The following is a 14,427-nucleotide window of genomic DNA, read 5'->3' on the forward strand; positions in this document are numbered from 1 at the left end:
GAATTCGAAGAAAATTGAAAGAATTTCTGACTTCTACGTATACGTTAGACCAAGACGAAGTGTAAACTGGAACGCGTGGTAGTCGGAACGCGAGTTATAAATCAGCGGACGCAGTAAATCGAAGTTCATCGACAGCTTGCAGCTCGCTGCTGGCCATGCCTTTCCTTTCCAGTTATTTTTCCATTAAAAGCTTAATATAGCGTAAGCGCCAGCCACACACCACGAAGGAATTAAAGTTACTCGAGACAAATGGTACGAAACGCTATTAATTTGCCACTAACATTTCCGGGCCAACGGCTGCGGAGAACCGTTCAAAAATAAAATACGACACACGTGCGAACAACATGTTACAAGGTTTGAATAGATTACGCGAAATAGCGAGAAGGGGTTGCTTTATTCGAACAACGAAGATTATGGATTATCGAGTAAATTCGTTTAACCACAGGATCGATCTTCCATTAGCGCGAACCAAGAGCTCTATCGCGTGCGGTCGAAAGCGGAAAAGTTCGAATTCCCCGCGATAAATGACGCTTCGGGGGTGAACATCGCCGGGGGTTGATCCGCCAGCACCACGAAACGACACACGCTGTACGCGTATATATCGGTATCCCGGAACCGACGACCTAACGCAATTTGTTCGCGGTGTTTTAATCGAATCCGAACGACACCGAGCCCGCGAATCCGATTTCACGGAGCTCGATAGCCCCACCTTTACACGACCGTACTCGATTAAAACGATTAAACCGGCCGGGAATCGAATTCGCGGCGCGCTGACTAAATACTGACAAAATACCGGCCGCAAGGAGGATTTCCCGAGTTGTCCGGCCGTTCTTTGAAAACCGAACGTTCCATTATTCTCCGGTTGGGATTAATCAAGCCCCGTTTACGGCTCGTAATTAATGATCCGACCGATAACGCTCGCCATCCATGATTTAAATGATTCTATTAAGCCAGGATCGAAGGCGACTCGTGACATTAATTAACTTTTAAATGCATCGCTTTCTTCGAATGAAACAGTTTGATCATACGTATGTGTGGCATGCAAATATAGAAAAATATTTTGAACAATTCGTCCAGTATAATTAAAAACGAGTTACTAATTAACACCAAATATATATAAAAAAAAATGACATTTACATATATGCTACTCCGGTATAAAATACAATGTAGCGCTTAGTATATAATGTAGCTCATTGAATTACAATACTTTCATCCGTGTCTCACTTTCCTAACTGAAACACTGTATCATAATGGAAAATTGCTCTTGGCTAGACAAATTATTGCTAAATATATAAACCATATGATAATAATAATAATGAACGATAAATGATCGTGTATCCGTAACAACTGCGAATAATAACACCGTGCAAATTCAGGATTTGGTCGAACTGGTCAAAATTCTCAGTCCTTTCAATCGATCTAATTTATCGAAAATTTGCTCAATGGAATTTAAACCAGATGCTTGTCAAAAGCAATACAAATTCCTGTTATGTATTTTCAATCGTTCGCTTATATATGTACAGAACACAAATTCAATACTTGATAAATTCCTTTTTTAGATATTACATTCTGCTCGCGTTTCCTAATTTTTCCGAAGATATCAATAATCTTCAAAAATTGTAATCCTCCAAATTCAAATACATAACGCGATAAGTGTAACGTATCGTCTACGTCGGAAGATACAGATATCTCGCTAAATGGCAACGCTATCCACTTAAAGGTTAATCGTACAAATGCATCTGCCACGACTTTATCATCATCAGACTAACATTTATATACATACATTACCGTGAGAGATCCTAAACGTATCTAAGGGGAGACGCGAAAACGAGTTCGTAATAATTAGCGAAATGATGGTAGTTGGGAAGATTGGCGATAAAGGTGGAAGTTGGAGAATGCCTGGTATCTACATAAGGATAATTACAACAATAATAATAATGACAATCGAGGACATTCAAGGGAGATTTAACGTGTGCTTTCAGGTATAGAGAGAGCGCACAAGGAGGGTAGATTAGCAAGCCTGATAGGGGTCGAAGGGGGTCACGCGGTTGGAGCGAGCCTGGCAGTTCTCAGGATGTTGTACGAGTTGGGCGCCAGATACCTCACACTCACTCATACTTGTAACACGCCTTGGTGAGTTTACCAATTGAGACAATGTACGATTATATTAGATATAATATTTCGTTGAATTCTAATACAGGAGCTTCGAACGAAAATAGCTTAAAATTAGATAATCATTCATGGTCGGGCTAACCGATGTTCGTGATTGTCGCGTGCCGTTCAATGCGTAATCGTATATAAAGAGCTTTGCCGAGGATAATTCATCATAATGCATTATCGTTCGCACATCAATCATCGTGTTTCTCCGTAACAATTTATCGAGGGAGATATTGGTAGATCGTGACGCGTTTCGCATATGAGAACTTATGGGAAAACAAGTAACGCGTTACCAAAATGAAAATAGAGACACCACCAAATAGATATTAGATGGTAACGTATGAAATGTAGCTTATCTTTGATTAAAATAAATATGCTTCTGTTTTTCGTTAAGCTCAATTTATCGATTAAAGCTTGGTTAAAGCAAAACTGTTACTATTTTATACGACGTGAAATAAAATTTTCGAAATTAGTATCGCTGCAAGAATATTTAGAAAATCGACGACGAGTAGTATTTAGTTAGCTGGTAGCTGTTTTCTAAAAAAATATATTAACATTACGTACGAACTTTCCGGTAGAATATCCGACATTAAATTCATAACGAGAAATGCTTCAGATTTTGTGCGTATTCATTGTACCATTGGAAAGAGAATACGGAAAAACTACCAACAGTGTTTTATGTAAAAATTAGAATACGAAAGCAAAGAACACGGATAAACGCTCAATTTTATATAATCTACACTACAGACAAACAATATGCTACTTATTAAGATTCTAATTAAAGCGTTCAGCACATTTCATATGTTACAATCAATGTGTATAATAATACGTTCGCTTCTAAAATATAGACTCACAGTCGTATAGCTACGTGTTACAAACGTTCAATAAATAACAGAATAAAAGCGAGACACAAAATACAAGCGCGAGACATTTGCAACGAACGTTTCCCACGCACTATAAATTTTAAATTTCTAAATTTCAAACGACTATCAAATCGTTCCGCAAGTAATCTCCTATTTTGCACCTTGAATTTGTATACTTATTATATATTTTTCTCCCATAATCGTCATATATTGCACGACGTTACCTATGGAGCGGTCTAATACGTTTAAATTTCAAAAAATTCAAACTTCAAAAAATATATCGAACAACATACAGCTACTGTGGAGAATTGCAGAATCTTGGAAATCTTCAATGGATCGGAAGTTGCATTTGGGGCATGTCTCGAGCACAATACGTTCTACGTTCGGAAGCGTATCGATATTTTCCGCGGGTGGAACTGTTTCGACGACACCGTCGAACATCGAGGCAACTGTTTTAGTTTCAAGTTCGCGATGCGGCGAGGAGATTCGGAATTACGTAAGGTTTGCGAATAGCGCGACCCAGCTGCCGGCATTGTCGGGCGTGTATAGAAATATTATTCTAGAACAAACAATGGACGAATTCCCTTTTACGAGGCGACACCCATCGCACCGACTATGTCGTCCGCCGAGAAAAACGAACGACAACGAGGAAAACTGGGCGGGAAACAATAAAAAGTCTCGAACGAACCGACGGCTTTTGCGAGAGACACGTCGCCCTGGTTACCCCGGAATAAAGTACGAATTTTATTTTATACCTGAGTATACGGGGTGTAAAATTAAAATTGCTATCTGATAGCATGAAAAATGCAGCGAAGAACATAATTGAACCAATAGCTACACTGGATCGTAAAAATATTCCTACGCTTATAAATATCTACGAATATATTATGTGAAATTTTACGTGAAATTGAATTGAAATTTTATTGCCACTGTTATGGGACTCGACTGTTACGATTATATTGGTGAAACTCGGAACAAATCTACAAATATTTATATACGTGTAGAAATTACAAGATGTACTCGTGTTTGTTATAATTCAAAAATTTATTTCTTTGGTATAGTTCCTATAAAGCTTAACATTGGTGGCAAGAAAAGATGACTTACGAAAAATCTATTTTATTATGTTCTTCACCGTAAAGCTTACAACATATAAATCGTCCATTTTCTACGGTTCAAATAATCGTACTTTTGCTTTATCGTTACAATCGACACATATTGGCTTTCCAGATACGATATTTTGAATATCGTATTCATCAGTATCCTGGATTTTACAAAATTTTCTCACATTCGTATCGTTCTATATTAATATCGTGTATATTAATATGTGCAATTTCGGTGAGAGAATAACTACACGAACTTACACTCATAGGCGAAAATGACTCGAGTTTTGTGTGCGTTGATTGTGGCATTGCAGACAGAATACCGACGGATTTCCACCACTATTTCAAACAAAAGATACACGAGGAAAACGAACATAAATCAACATTCAATCGTGTAAAAACAATACCACAGACCAGCGACACATTTCTTGATGAAATCTACCAGGAAAATCCAACATTTCAAACGGACATTTCATATGTTGAAACATCATATTTTATTTTAAAAAATTCCAGTAGTTGAATTTAACACGTTCATTGCTATCGTCTATTAATAATTTTGACAATGCTGCTAACACAATGCTTGCGTTTTTTCTGTAATAACAGTTGTTCTTTCTTCCTCCTGCTTAAGAAAAAAATACTACTCTTCGGTGATACGATAAATTCTGACGATTTGATTTTTCACAACCGTTTGACCAAATAGCGTAATTAATAGACAAACCAAATGCAAAAGGGTTCCTACTAAAAGATACATGTACATCGATCCTGAGAAAAGAAACAAAACTGCAATTGCAGCAAAAGTGTTAGTACGGAATATCAAATTATTACATTTAATCCTCTCCTAGTACATTTATTATACGTTCTTTATTCTCAAATACGACATCGTAGAACAAACGACGGTTAATACGAAACTTTCAGACGTCTATTATGTCGGTTAATAAACAGCGCGGGGTATGGCAAGTATACAGAACTTTTACCGCTTTTAATAGGGAACGGGTTTAATAGTGGAACAAACTTTGCAACAAACTCGTGACACATAACAGGACATTGTAATTCGACGGGCTTAAAAGGGAAACACCAGAACGCAATACAACAACACACAATCACGCCACAGTTAAAAATCTGAGGAACGCGGGCTTGATGATCGACGATCCTCTCTTTCGACCGTGAAATTTATAACATTGGCAAAGCCGATCCAATCTTTATTTATACGCTGCATTACGTAACTGGCGGGACGATGAATCATGCGCGGATTAATGGAACCGTAACAATATTATCTGCGTTTCGGAATTTCCGGTATCGACCGGGCGCGTTTTACAACTCCAATAGATTCCACCGACACCAGATAAATATCTATACGAGGAGACGTTTCGGCTAATGGCGAGCTGAAGTAGGAATGACCAGTATATTGGTACGTGAACTTACCATCTCTCTATTTGACGGCTCTAATGGTGGAAATTGGTTCATAGCCTCAGCTTCTCTCGTACAATCACGAGGATAGGGTACACGAATTTTCGTTATTAGTTGGAGCTATTAAATCTACGTAATGTAGCATTTTATTATAACGCAACGAAGAAATCAAACGCGGAATATCGAAACCAGTTGTACGATCCTAGCAGACATTCTCCACTCTAAAAGTCGGATCTGTACAATGCCTCTTTTGTTATATATGTAAATACCTCAAAGACATTGACATTGATCATACACTCTCGTTTTCACATTACTATTTCGCTTCGTATTGCTATTTCGCTGTAATTATATAGATATAGGTATCATCAGACACAAGGTCAATACTGTGTTAATAATAGATCACGTATAGGTATCAGTTACAGCTGCGTGATTAGCAGCAATGCTTTTGAATTAATTACAGAGAGGGTCATGCTCTACCAAAGGGTAATTGGTTCATTTAGTCCGAATACACACCGGTTGTCCGTAGAATATAAACGGTCTTCATTCGCGTGATCACATGGAAAATTTTTATTTCGAGCTCCGCTCTTATTCTTGCCTTTCGTTTCGCTCAAATTCTGTACTCGGTGCTATACTGTGTAATATGCTACATAGAAGGAGAACATTGAGTACGTATCAGATTTTAATCTATCTGGAACAAGTAGAAAATTCCGTTCTGTCCAGCCATATGTCGACGTCGAGCGACCGAGACCATATATCCCCACTTATGCATATATTTGGTCACAGCAAGTAGAAGATCCCATCCTAGTCAGCCGCGCCTCGAGGCCAAGTGCCCACCACTCGCGCATCTATCCGAAGCAAGTAGAAAATCCCATCATAGCTAGCTACGCATCGAGACCAATTCCCTGTCACTCGCATATCTATGTATTCGAAGCAAGTAGAAAATCCCATTTTAGTTAACAAACATCGAGACCAAATTAGTGGACCACAAGTAGTGGACAACTATCCGTTGCTGGTATCTGTCTGAAACAAATAGAAAATACCATCCTAATCAGTTACATGGAGAGAAAATGATTGAAATTTCAACCACTCACGTATCAATTCTGGTTATTCCGAACATGCATACCCCAGTTAAATGACCAAGTACCGGCCATCGTCTTTCCATTAACTAATTATCAAAGGAAAATGCAAAGTATCCGACCTCGGATTCAGAACTCTATGCGTTCGAAATCGATCGCATTCGTCGTTTACTCGTCGTTTACTCGTCGTTCCTCCGGCGATCGATTATCGTGTCAGTTAGCATCGCGAATATCGTATCATCGTTCCGTTTGCCAGCTTAGAGAACATGGCGCTAATACAGACGATTATCGTCCCGAAATTACTCAGACTCCTCGAAACCCGTTCCTGGTAGTCCGCGCCTACCACGACTCTCTGTAATCCTATCAACGTGAGAGATGTTTACGAATCCGTCCACAGACGTTATCGTTCCCCGCTAAATTCGTCTAGATAATAGTAATTAATCCTCTGTGGACAGAGATTTATCGTTCGTACGGTATTTCACGGCTTCGAATTATTTTCCGGCTTAAGGCACGTTTCAATCACAGGGTAGCCGGACATTCGCGAGGTATTCGTGCTTCAAATCAAGACGTTTGTATACGGGACCGGCACAATCTCCGTAGTCATTAGTTCGACGAACAATTCTAGTCGCGTTGCTTGGTATTACGAACGTGAAACTCTATGATTAGAGGGCATTGTACGACAATAATGCTGAGGATTGTTGCCATTGAGTTACTGACCTATTGGTTCGTTAGGGCAGAATGCAGCACAGCGGATGAACCCGGTCAAGTGGCACGCATCGGTGGTCTCTCCAATTTTGGCAAGGTGAGTAGAAAGAAACTTTTGTTCCTTCTGTGATCGAAAACCATTGCTCCGATGTCCCTTTGATAGCCGTATAACGAGCATCCACAAACGCGTTGAACGTGTATCGTAACGTGTGTACGCGTATAGTACGTCAATCGTGGAACGTCAAGACCGACGTGTTGTACGGTAGAAAATTCAAAAGACGATCGATCTTATCCGATATCTGGAATATCGATTAAACAAAAAGAACAGTCAGTCGTTTTAGAAACTTTGAATCGAACGGTGGATCTGTCCGAAACGAATATCCCAACTCCATTTATTTGAATGAAATTTTCATCACTGTGTGATTAAATGATAAAGCGTGCAACTAAACTCACGTGTGATTCTGAGCAAGATAAGTGGCTGAGTTTTTGCTGGAGGCACAGCGTTCGTCCTAACTGGCAGGATTTTCTACCGTGACGAGGGAACTCGCGCTGTTTTGCGCACCGGATTAAAACATCCGGCAAATGTCTATCTCTCTAGCTACGCGTTACTTCGCCAAATGACACTTTCTTCAGCAACAAAATAGTTGTGCGGCGAGCTCGATCGTAAATCCATGTCAATCGGATCGATGAACCATAAACATGGAGAAATTCAATGAAAATTTAACCGATAAATCGATTCACGAAGAAAACCTTCGAAATATTGGAAGTCCTTAAAAATGATGAAAAAGAGGTGGAGTTACGTAAGATAGCTGATCTTTGAAATTCGCAAGGAAGTTTGAAACGCGAGTTATTTATGAAAATTACCCGTTGGCATTCGTGGTATTCGCGTCGAAGTATTCATGAATTCCCGAGTGAACGTTACCCTTATACGAAAGAAAATTATGGGCAGCATCGATCAGGCGTAGGGAACAATCGGTCGCGTTTTAAGCGCGCATACTTCGAATCGTAAAGCTCTATTTTCATAGTTCACACATTCCATGCAAAGATTATAGAAGAAAAACATGATAAGTATATTTTTGTCGATTTCTGCTAATTTTCTGATTTTAACGTCGTTTTATGATTAAACAAGAAGATTTTCGCCATGCTCAAAGATGCGAATTCCTTCAAAATAGCTGATACGCTGACAAAATTTTATGGAAATCGAGTAACTATCAAACCAAACAACATCCTGAAAATTTTGAATGGATGAAAAAACGCATACTTTATTCCACGGTCAAATAAAAGGACGATGTGACATTGATTGACAATGTACTAAATTTGAAAACTGCTTCTCTGTAAAAAAAAAAAAAAGAAAAAATAGGAAATACGATTTACCCTCCAAGTTCGTAAAATTTCCCTCGATTCTTCGACCAAACAAAAAAAATATAATGAAAATAGACGTCGATTCCTTTCGTGCGACAAGAAGATAGAAAGCAAATTTCTTTCGGCACAATATAAAAGTCACGCGAATTTTCTAAAAGTGCGTGCGTTTGAAACTTTAAGACAGATAACCGTGTACTTTCGTAGGCGTCCTGCGTATTTAAAAATACATGAAAGATAATTTCGAGTGGTATCGCTTCGTGACATCGTTCTTTAGAGTCAGACCTGCGAGAAGGACTGCTTTAGCGTTCGAGAGGTGTAATTCCGCTGTCGTGAAGCGTCGTCTAAGCTTCGCGCAGCCGTCGTTCCGTTTGACAACATTAATTTCGAAACGATTAAAGCGATACACTCAAGTTTAACTCGACTGTGTTTTTTCTTTGGCAAAGTCAGGTATACTCCGGCCACGTTACGAGAGCTCGCCACCGTGTTCTATTTGGCGAATGTTAGAAAAACGGCAGACAGCCTCGAGAGATGTTTTCCAACGGCAAGGGAGATATATGAGAAACGACTTTAGGATTCTGACCGTGATATAAACCAGAAGCATGAGCCGCGAGCAAGAACCGAAAGATCGGGATAAAATATTATCCCCGTGTTAAGCGGCGTGTTCGTGGTGCTTAGTCGATTGTCATTCTGATCTAATTATTTTCGCCGGACTTTACGTTTTTCACCGAGCGAGACGCCATTCCGCGAGATGAAACCACGCGAATTGCGTTCGTGTTATATGGGGAAAATTCGGTGTGTCAAGCTGTTATTGCAATTTCTTTCTGCGTAACCGCTGAGACAAAAACTAACGTTCCTCCGGAGCATTTCTTGAAAGAAAAGGATAAAAAACAGAGAGTAAAATAGCGAAAGAGGATGGTGTACAGAGGGAAAAAGAGAAATGTATGACAAACGACTTGGAAACTGTGGTCGTGACTTAAGTCAACGAAAAGTTCTATGGTCGAGATGAACAGAAAGAAGAAGATAAAAGAGGAAAAATGGTCGTTTAAATATTCAATGAAGACCGCTTACGTTTTCCCGCGATCGTTTTAGCTTCGTTAAGCTTCAGTATCCAGTCGAAATGTTTGTTTCGGTCGCGTAACAGCTATTCGTTTGACTCGATCATCCTTTCATGCTGGTCGCCTTTTCTTCTCCTTTCGAAAATTTCTCGCGATCCAGCCAGACTTCGTTCCACGCTCTCATTCAGAGGGAAGAAAAACGAGTCAACACACGAATATCCGACAAACACTGTTCAGAGATTTGTTCCGCGCTTCTCTCGTTTCTCCCATCCACGGAAAATCGTGGTACAGAGTCCATTTTAAGTTTCCACCGCGAAATTTCGGGTACTCCGCCCCGTGATTGTCCTCGGCTGTTTTTGTTCTTTTCTTCTCCGCCATCTCGTTCGGTAAGTTTTGCCGCACTATCCATGAAACTTCCTGTCTATTTGCGCGGAGAAAAGAACAAGTCAGCCGACTAACATCGAGTTCTCGTTTTAGCCCGAGACACAGGAGTTTAGCCTATACTTTTTAGAATACGAACGTTTCCCTTCTTTGCTTTTTCAAATTACTCGGCAGATGGAAGATGGACAAATATTCTGAAAAAGTATCCTAAGAAAGTATCGTAATTTTAGACAAACGTGGAAGGGTGAATAATTCCCTTGAGAGACTCGTGTTGCATGTAATGGCGAGCTATATAGATTTTTACTACGGTGTATTTTTCGAAACATTTTATTATTCGATAGCTCGTATTAAAAGCATTACGAATTTCTCGAATAATCCAATAGTTGATCGCGTTGAATCGTTCGTATAATGGAATAGCCGAAATTTGTAAAAACTTGTATTAAAAAAATCTTTTATTGATCATATAACCATATCCAATCAATAAATTACCTGTTATTTGCCCCATTTAATTATTGAATAACACGTTTAAAGAACTTAGTTTCATCAAAATGTACGAAGTAACACTTGGGAGCGCTATACCTGTTATCTCGCGAAATAAATGAAATCCCTACGAACGTATTAAACACGGTTTGCATGAATTCTCTAGAATATGCGTATGCATATCACGTATATATAAATATATAAATAAATATATATATATATACCATATGTATATGTCTAAGCCTTAAAAGAATCAGCTTTTTTTCCACTCAGCCTCATCTGTGCACCGAGACGTTTTATATACGATCCTCCACTTTTCTTTTATACCTCATTCAGCGGCTACACCATTTCTCACCCACACCTGCGTAATAAACAGCTCCCTCAAGCACTCAATAAAAATTCCACACGGTCACGCCAGAAAAAGAAGAGATATAGTCTGACGAGTACTTTTTTCCAGTTACTTCTTTCCCGTTCGCCGTTTTCATTCCACGATACGTGCTCTGTCTCTTTAATATCGAGCCCCCTTCTGGAATTGTAGCACCGCTTCCCACCAACCCTCTGTCAATATCGCAATTTTGAAACAGTACCTTTCTACGATCACTTGACAGAAGACACCATTCGGCTCTCACGGGAGGAATCCGAAAACTCGACGCGTGTTTCTACCATTTTATCCCCCTCTATTTTCATTCGCCGTGTCTGCCGCGAACGAGACCACGAAATACCTGGAATACTCGGGCAAAAACGATACGGTTGAAAGATGGGGGCAAGGAGATTGAAATAAAGGAGAACGTACGACGCCGGAAAGTGAAGAAATATAGCCCTGTTGAAAGGGTGCTCGACGTGCCCAGCGAAACCCATTCCATCCGTGAAAGCAGCTCCTCGATAATTCTGAAAAATTTCTGCTTTTGTTCATCGCCCCTTCGCGCTTATCGCGTTATCGCCCCTATAAACGGTGCCGCTATATTCGATCCTAATATCCGTACATTTCGATCAACGTGAATAATTACTAATCGAATAATAAAAATCATTATTCGAATACATAGAAATATGGTAATCGGCTTCAACTGCACGGAAATAGTTCATAGAAATTTTGAAACATAGGCTACTGTACGTTTATTAAATTACGATAGAGTAATAATAAAGTCGGAAGATAGATTCAGACACAGCGATACGTTTATGTCATTTGATCAGTTAGCTGCGTTCGACGTGTATACGCGTCAATCGAAAAATCTACTTCGCTGCGGTTGACGTGTACGCTCCTCGTGTGAAATAAAAGATTATCGTTTACTATAAAAATTCAAAATTTTAGTAAAATATAATAATTAAAAATAACGAATGACATTTACTATTATGCTTCCTTTATACTTTCAGTAAACCTACTACGTATTTTATAAAAAAAAAACAGTTTGGTATTTAGTATTATAGATGTATACTATTTGATTATTCTCTTTGGTATATCGGTTATGCTCCATATAACGTATTGCTTTTTATAAATTAAGTTGATTATTTTCCCCAGTGCAACCCCGTTTGTGTACTTTACTGCGTATATCGGCCGAATTGTTTTGTGCACTTTACTTTATTATTTTTTGGAACTTTTTAGGTTTCCAATAACAATACCCTTTCCAACGATGAATTTTTAATTTTTCATCGAGTAAAAATGTAATACCTTCCCGTTTTGCTTTACTTTGTTCGTAAAATGTATAATACGCTTCTCCACAGTTAACAGGTTAATCGCATCAAAATTTGTTCTAATGCAATAACTAACAGCAGTTGTCTTCTTTTTGGGTTCGTTGTATTTTTATTTCTACGAACTTTTCTTCTATTAGCTTTGTTTAAGACGCCATTAAAGTACTTGAAACAAACGAAGGCACGTATTTCAAATAAAAGCACGTAAAACATTGTTGTTTATTAGTATGCATAGAATACGTTACGGAATTTTGTTCCTATATATATAGGCAAAGTCACATGAGACAGGAGAACTGCATAGACAGTTCATCGTCTCTGTGTCATAGTAACGAAGATACGATAAAGGCCGCAGAGTTTGAGGCTAACCCCGCATTAACTGAATTTTGGTTCGCGTTAATCCTTCCACTGTTGTTTAAAGTGACGATACGCAACGATAACTGTGTTGCGAAACTTAAAAAATTTGATTAATAATAAATTCTGTTACAATAAATTCTAAAATATGGAATGTATAGTTTGTACAGTTGCCCATGTACCTTTGCAACAGTTACAAATTTTAACAGGAAAACACGAGCTGATCCCTTTTCAGTAATTAAACTAATAATAATTCTACAAATTACAAGCTACCAATGGTAATGAATACCTTGTCGCATAACGGTAACAAATAAAAGCAAATAACGTGCTGCGAATTAATTTTATAAATTACGATATAAAATTTATTATTAATATTAATTATTCCGATAATTTCGACGTAAAACTGTACAATAGAAATCTATAACTTATAACTTGTTTCTTGTCAATTCATTAATAATAATTCCGTGAATTATTATACCAGAGATATCGTTATTATAATAATGGTACGTATACACATTATACATATATTACAAATTATTACGCTGCGGTATCTTCGTACAATACGCATCAATTTGCATATCAAACTACTCGAACGTCCATTAATCCAAACCTACACTATCAGATCTCAACAATTTAAAGAAAATGCTAGCTCGCAAGGAAATCGTTACTGATATCTATAGCATTAATTTCGATTTAATACAACAAGTAGCAGCAACAAGAAGATTTATCATAGACACAGCCAATAAAATTCCAAAATTTTATCCGAATGTATCTGTACCTGTTACAAGAGGCTATCACGTTGTTACGAATTGAACGGAGAACTTCGCTTTGTACTTGGTTACTGTACGTAGAACAAACACACAGATAGGAGCGCACGAAACGCCCAAACGACCAACCGAGAACAGTCTGATCGACCATCCGTGGTCGCAAACTCGAACTCAAGTACAAGCATGAATTTCCCCGAAGAGGACATTTGGTGTATCCTGCCTGACCCCGATGAAGCTGGAAACAATTCTGGCGAGGCGTCAGTGTCCAAACAATGGGGATGCCTCGTAACCGGAAGTGGTGGCAAATTCAAGAAAACATAACTCGAGCGGAGCAATTAGCGCGGGACCGCTTTGCAGGAAATATCTGCTGGTCTCGCGGCCTGCAAGACGATCTCGCCAAGTTTCTGCCTCTGCCTCTGTTAAAACGAGCGAGCGCCACTTTCTCGCCGTGAATTTCAGGCAACTACATTTCTCAACCCGATACGTGACCGTGCGTATCGACACGTGCGACCGGAGAAAACGATACGAGAGTGCGGCGAATGGAAAAAATGCCTGAACATCTACGGATCGCTGATCCAGCCAGCGCTAAAAGCACACTCAGTCACAGTTCGATGCTTTCGGCTAATTGCCACGTCGGCTCTCGGTAACCGAGCAATCGAAACAAAGGGAAAAAGAAAAGGATATGGTTGGCCGCATTTTAAGAAGAACGAAACACTAGGCTCGTTCAATTTCTACTTAACACATTCGCTGTTATTTGGTAAAATATGGCCACTATAGTACAATAGAATCTTGATTATCCGAACTAATCGCTACACACGCTGTTTGGATAATCGGATAACTTTATTTCTATATGGTAGAACTGTTTTACGAATATTAGTATTAAACAGAGGCAACAATCTTCGTATAAAAATGACAATTTCTTTTGGCCTTTAATTTTGTTCTTTTGCCAATCTTTCTTATACTAGAAATATTTTACTAATCCTCGATGTTCCGGCGATCGATCGTTCTATTAATTATTCTAATAATCGAGATTTTAG

At 38.8% G+C, this 14,427-nt stretch overlaps 1 protein-coding gene across 4 annotated transcripts in view; it reads left to right on the plus strand.

Annotated features, from left to right (window-relative positions):
* LOC117206557 (dipeptidase 1) overlaps window positions 1-14,427 on the plus strand; it is a 76,543-nt gene that overhangs the window by 36,877 nt on the left and 25,239 nt on the right. For all 4 annotated transcript variants that reach the window (XM_033446019.1, XM_033446021.1, XM_033446020.1 and 1 more), the window contains exons 5-6: window positions 1,983-2,133; window positions 7,336-7,405. In XM_033446019.1, coding sequence (XP_033301910.1) covers window positions 1,983-2,133; window positions 7,336-7,405 — 221 coding nt within the window. The remainder of the gene's footprint in view (window positions 1-1,982; window positions 2,134-7,335; window positions 7,406-14,427) is intronic.

This window comes from Bombus bifarius, unplaced genomic scaffold (genome assembly GCF_011952205.1).
Source record: "Bombus bifarius isolate JDL3187 unplaced genomic scaffold, Bbif_JDL3187 scf7180000008008, whole genome shotgun sequence".
In the NCBI taxonomy this organism is placed as follows: domain Eukaryota; kingdom Metazoa; phylum Arthropoda; class Insecta; order Hymenoptera; family Apidae; genus Bombus; species Bombus bifarius.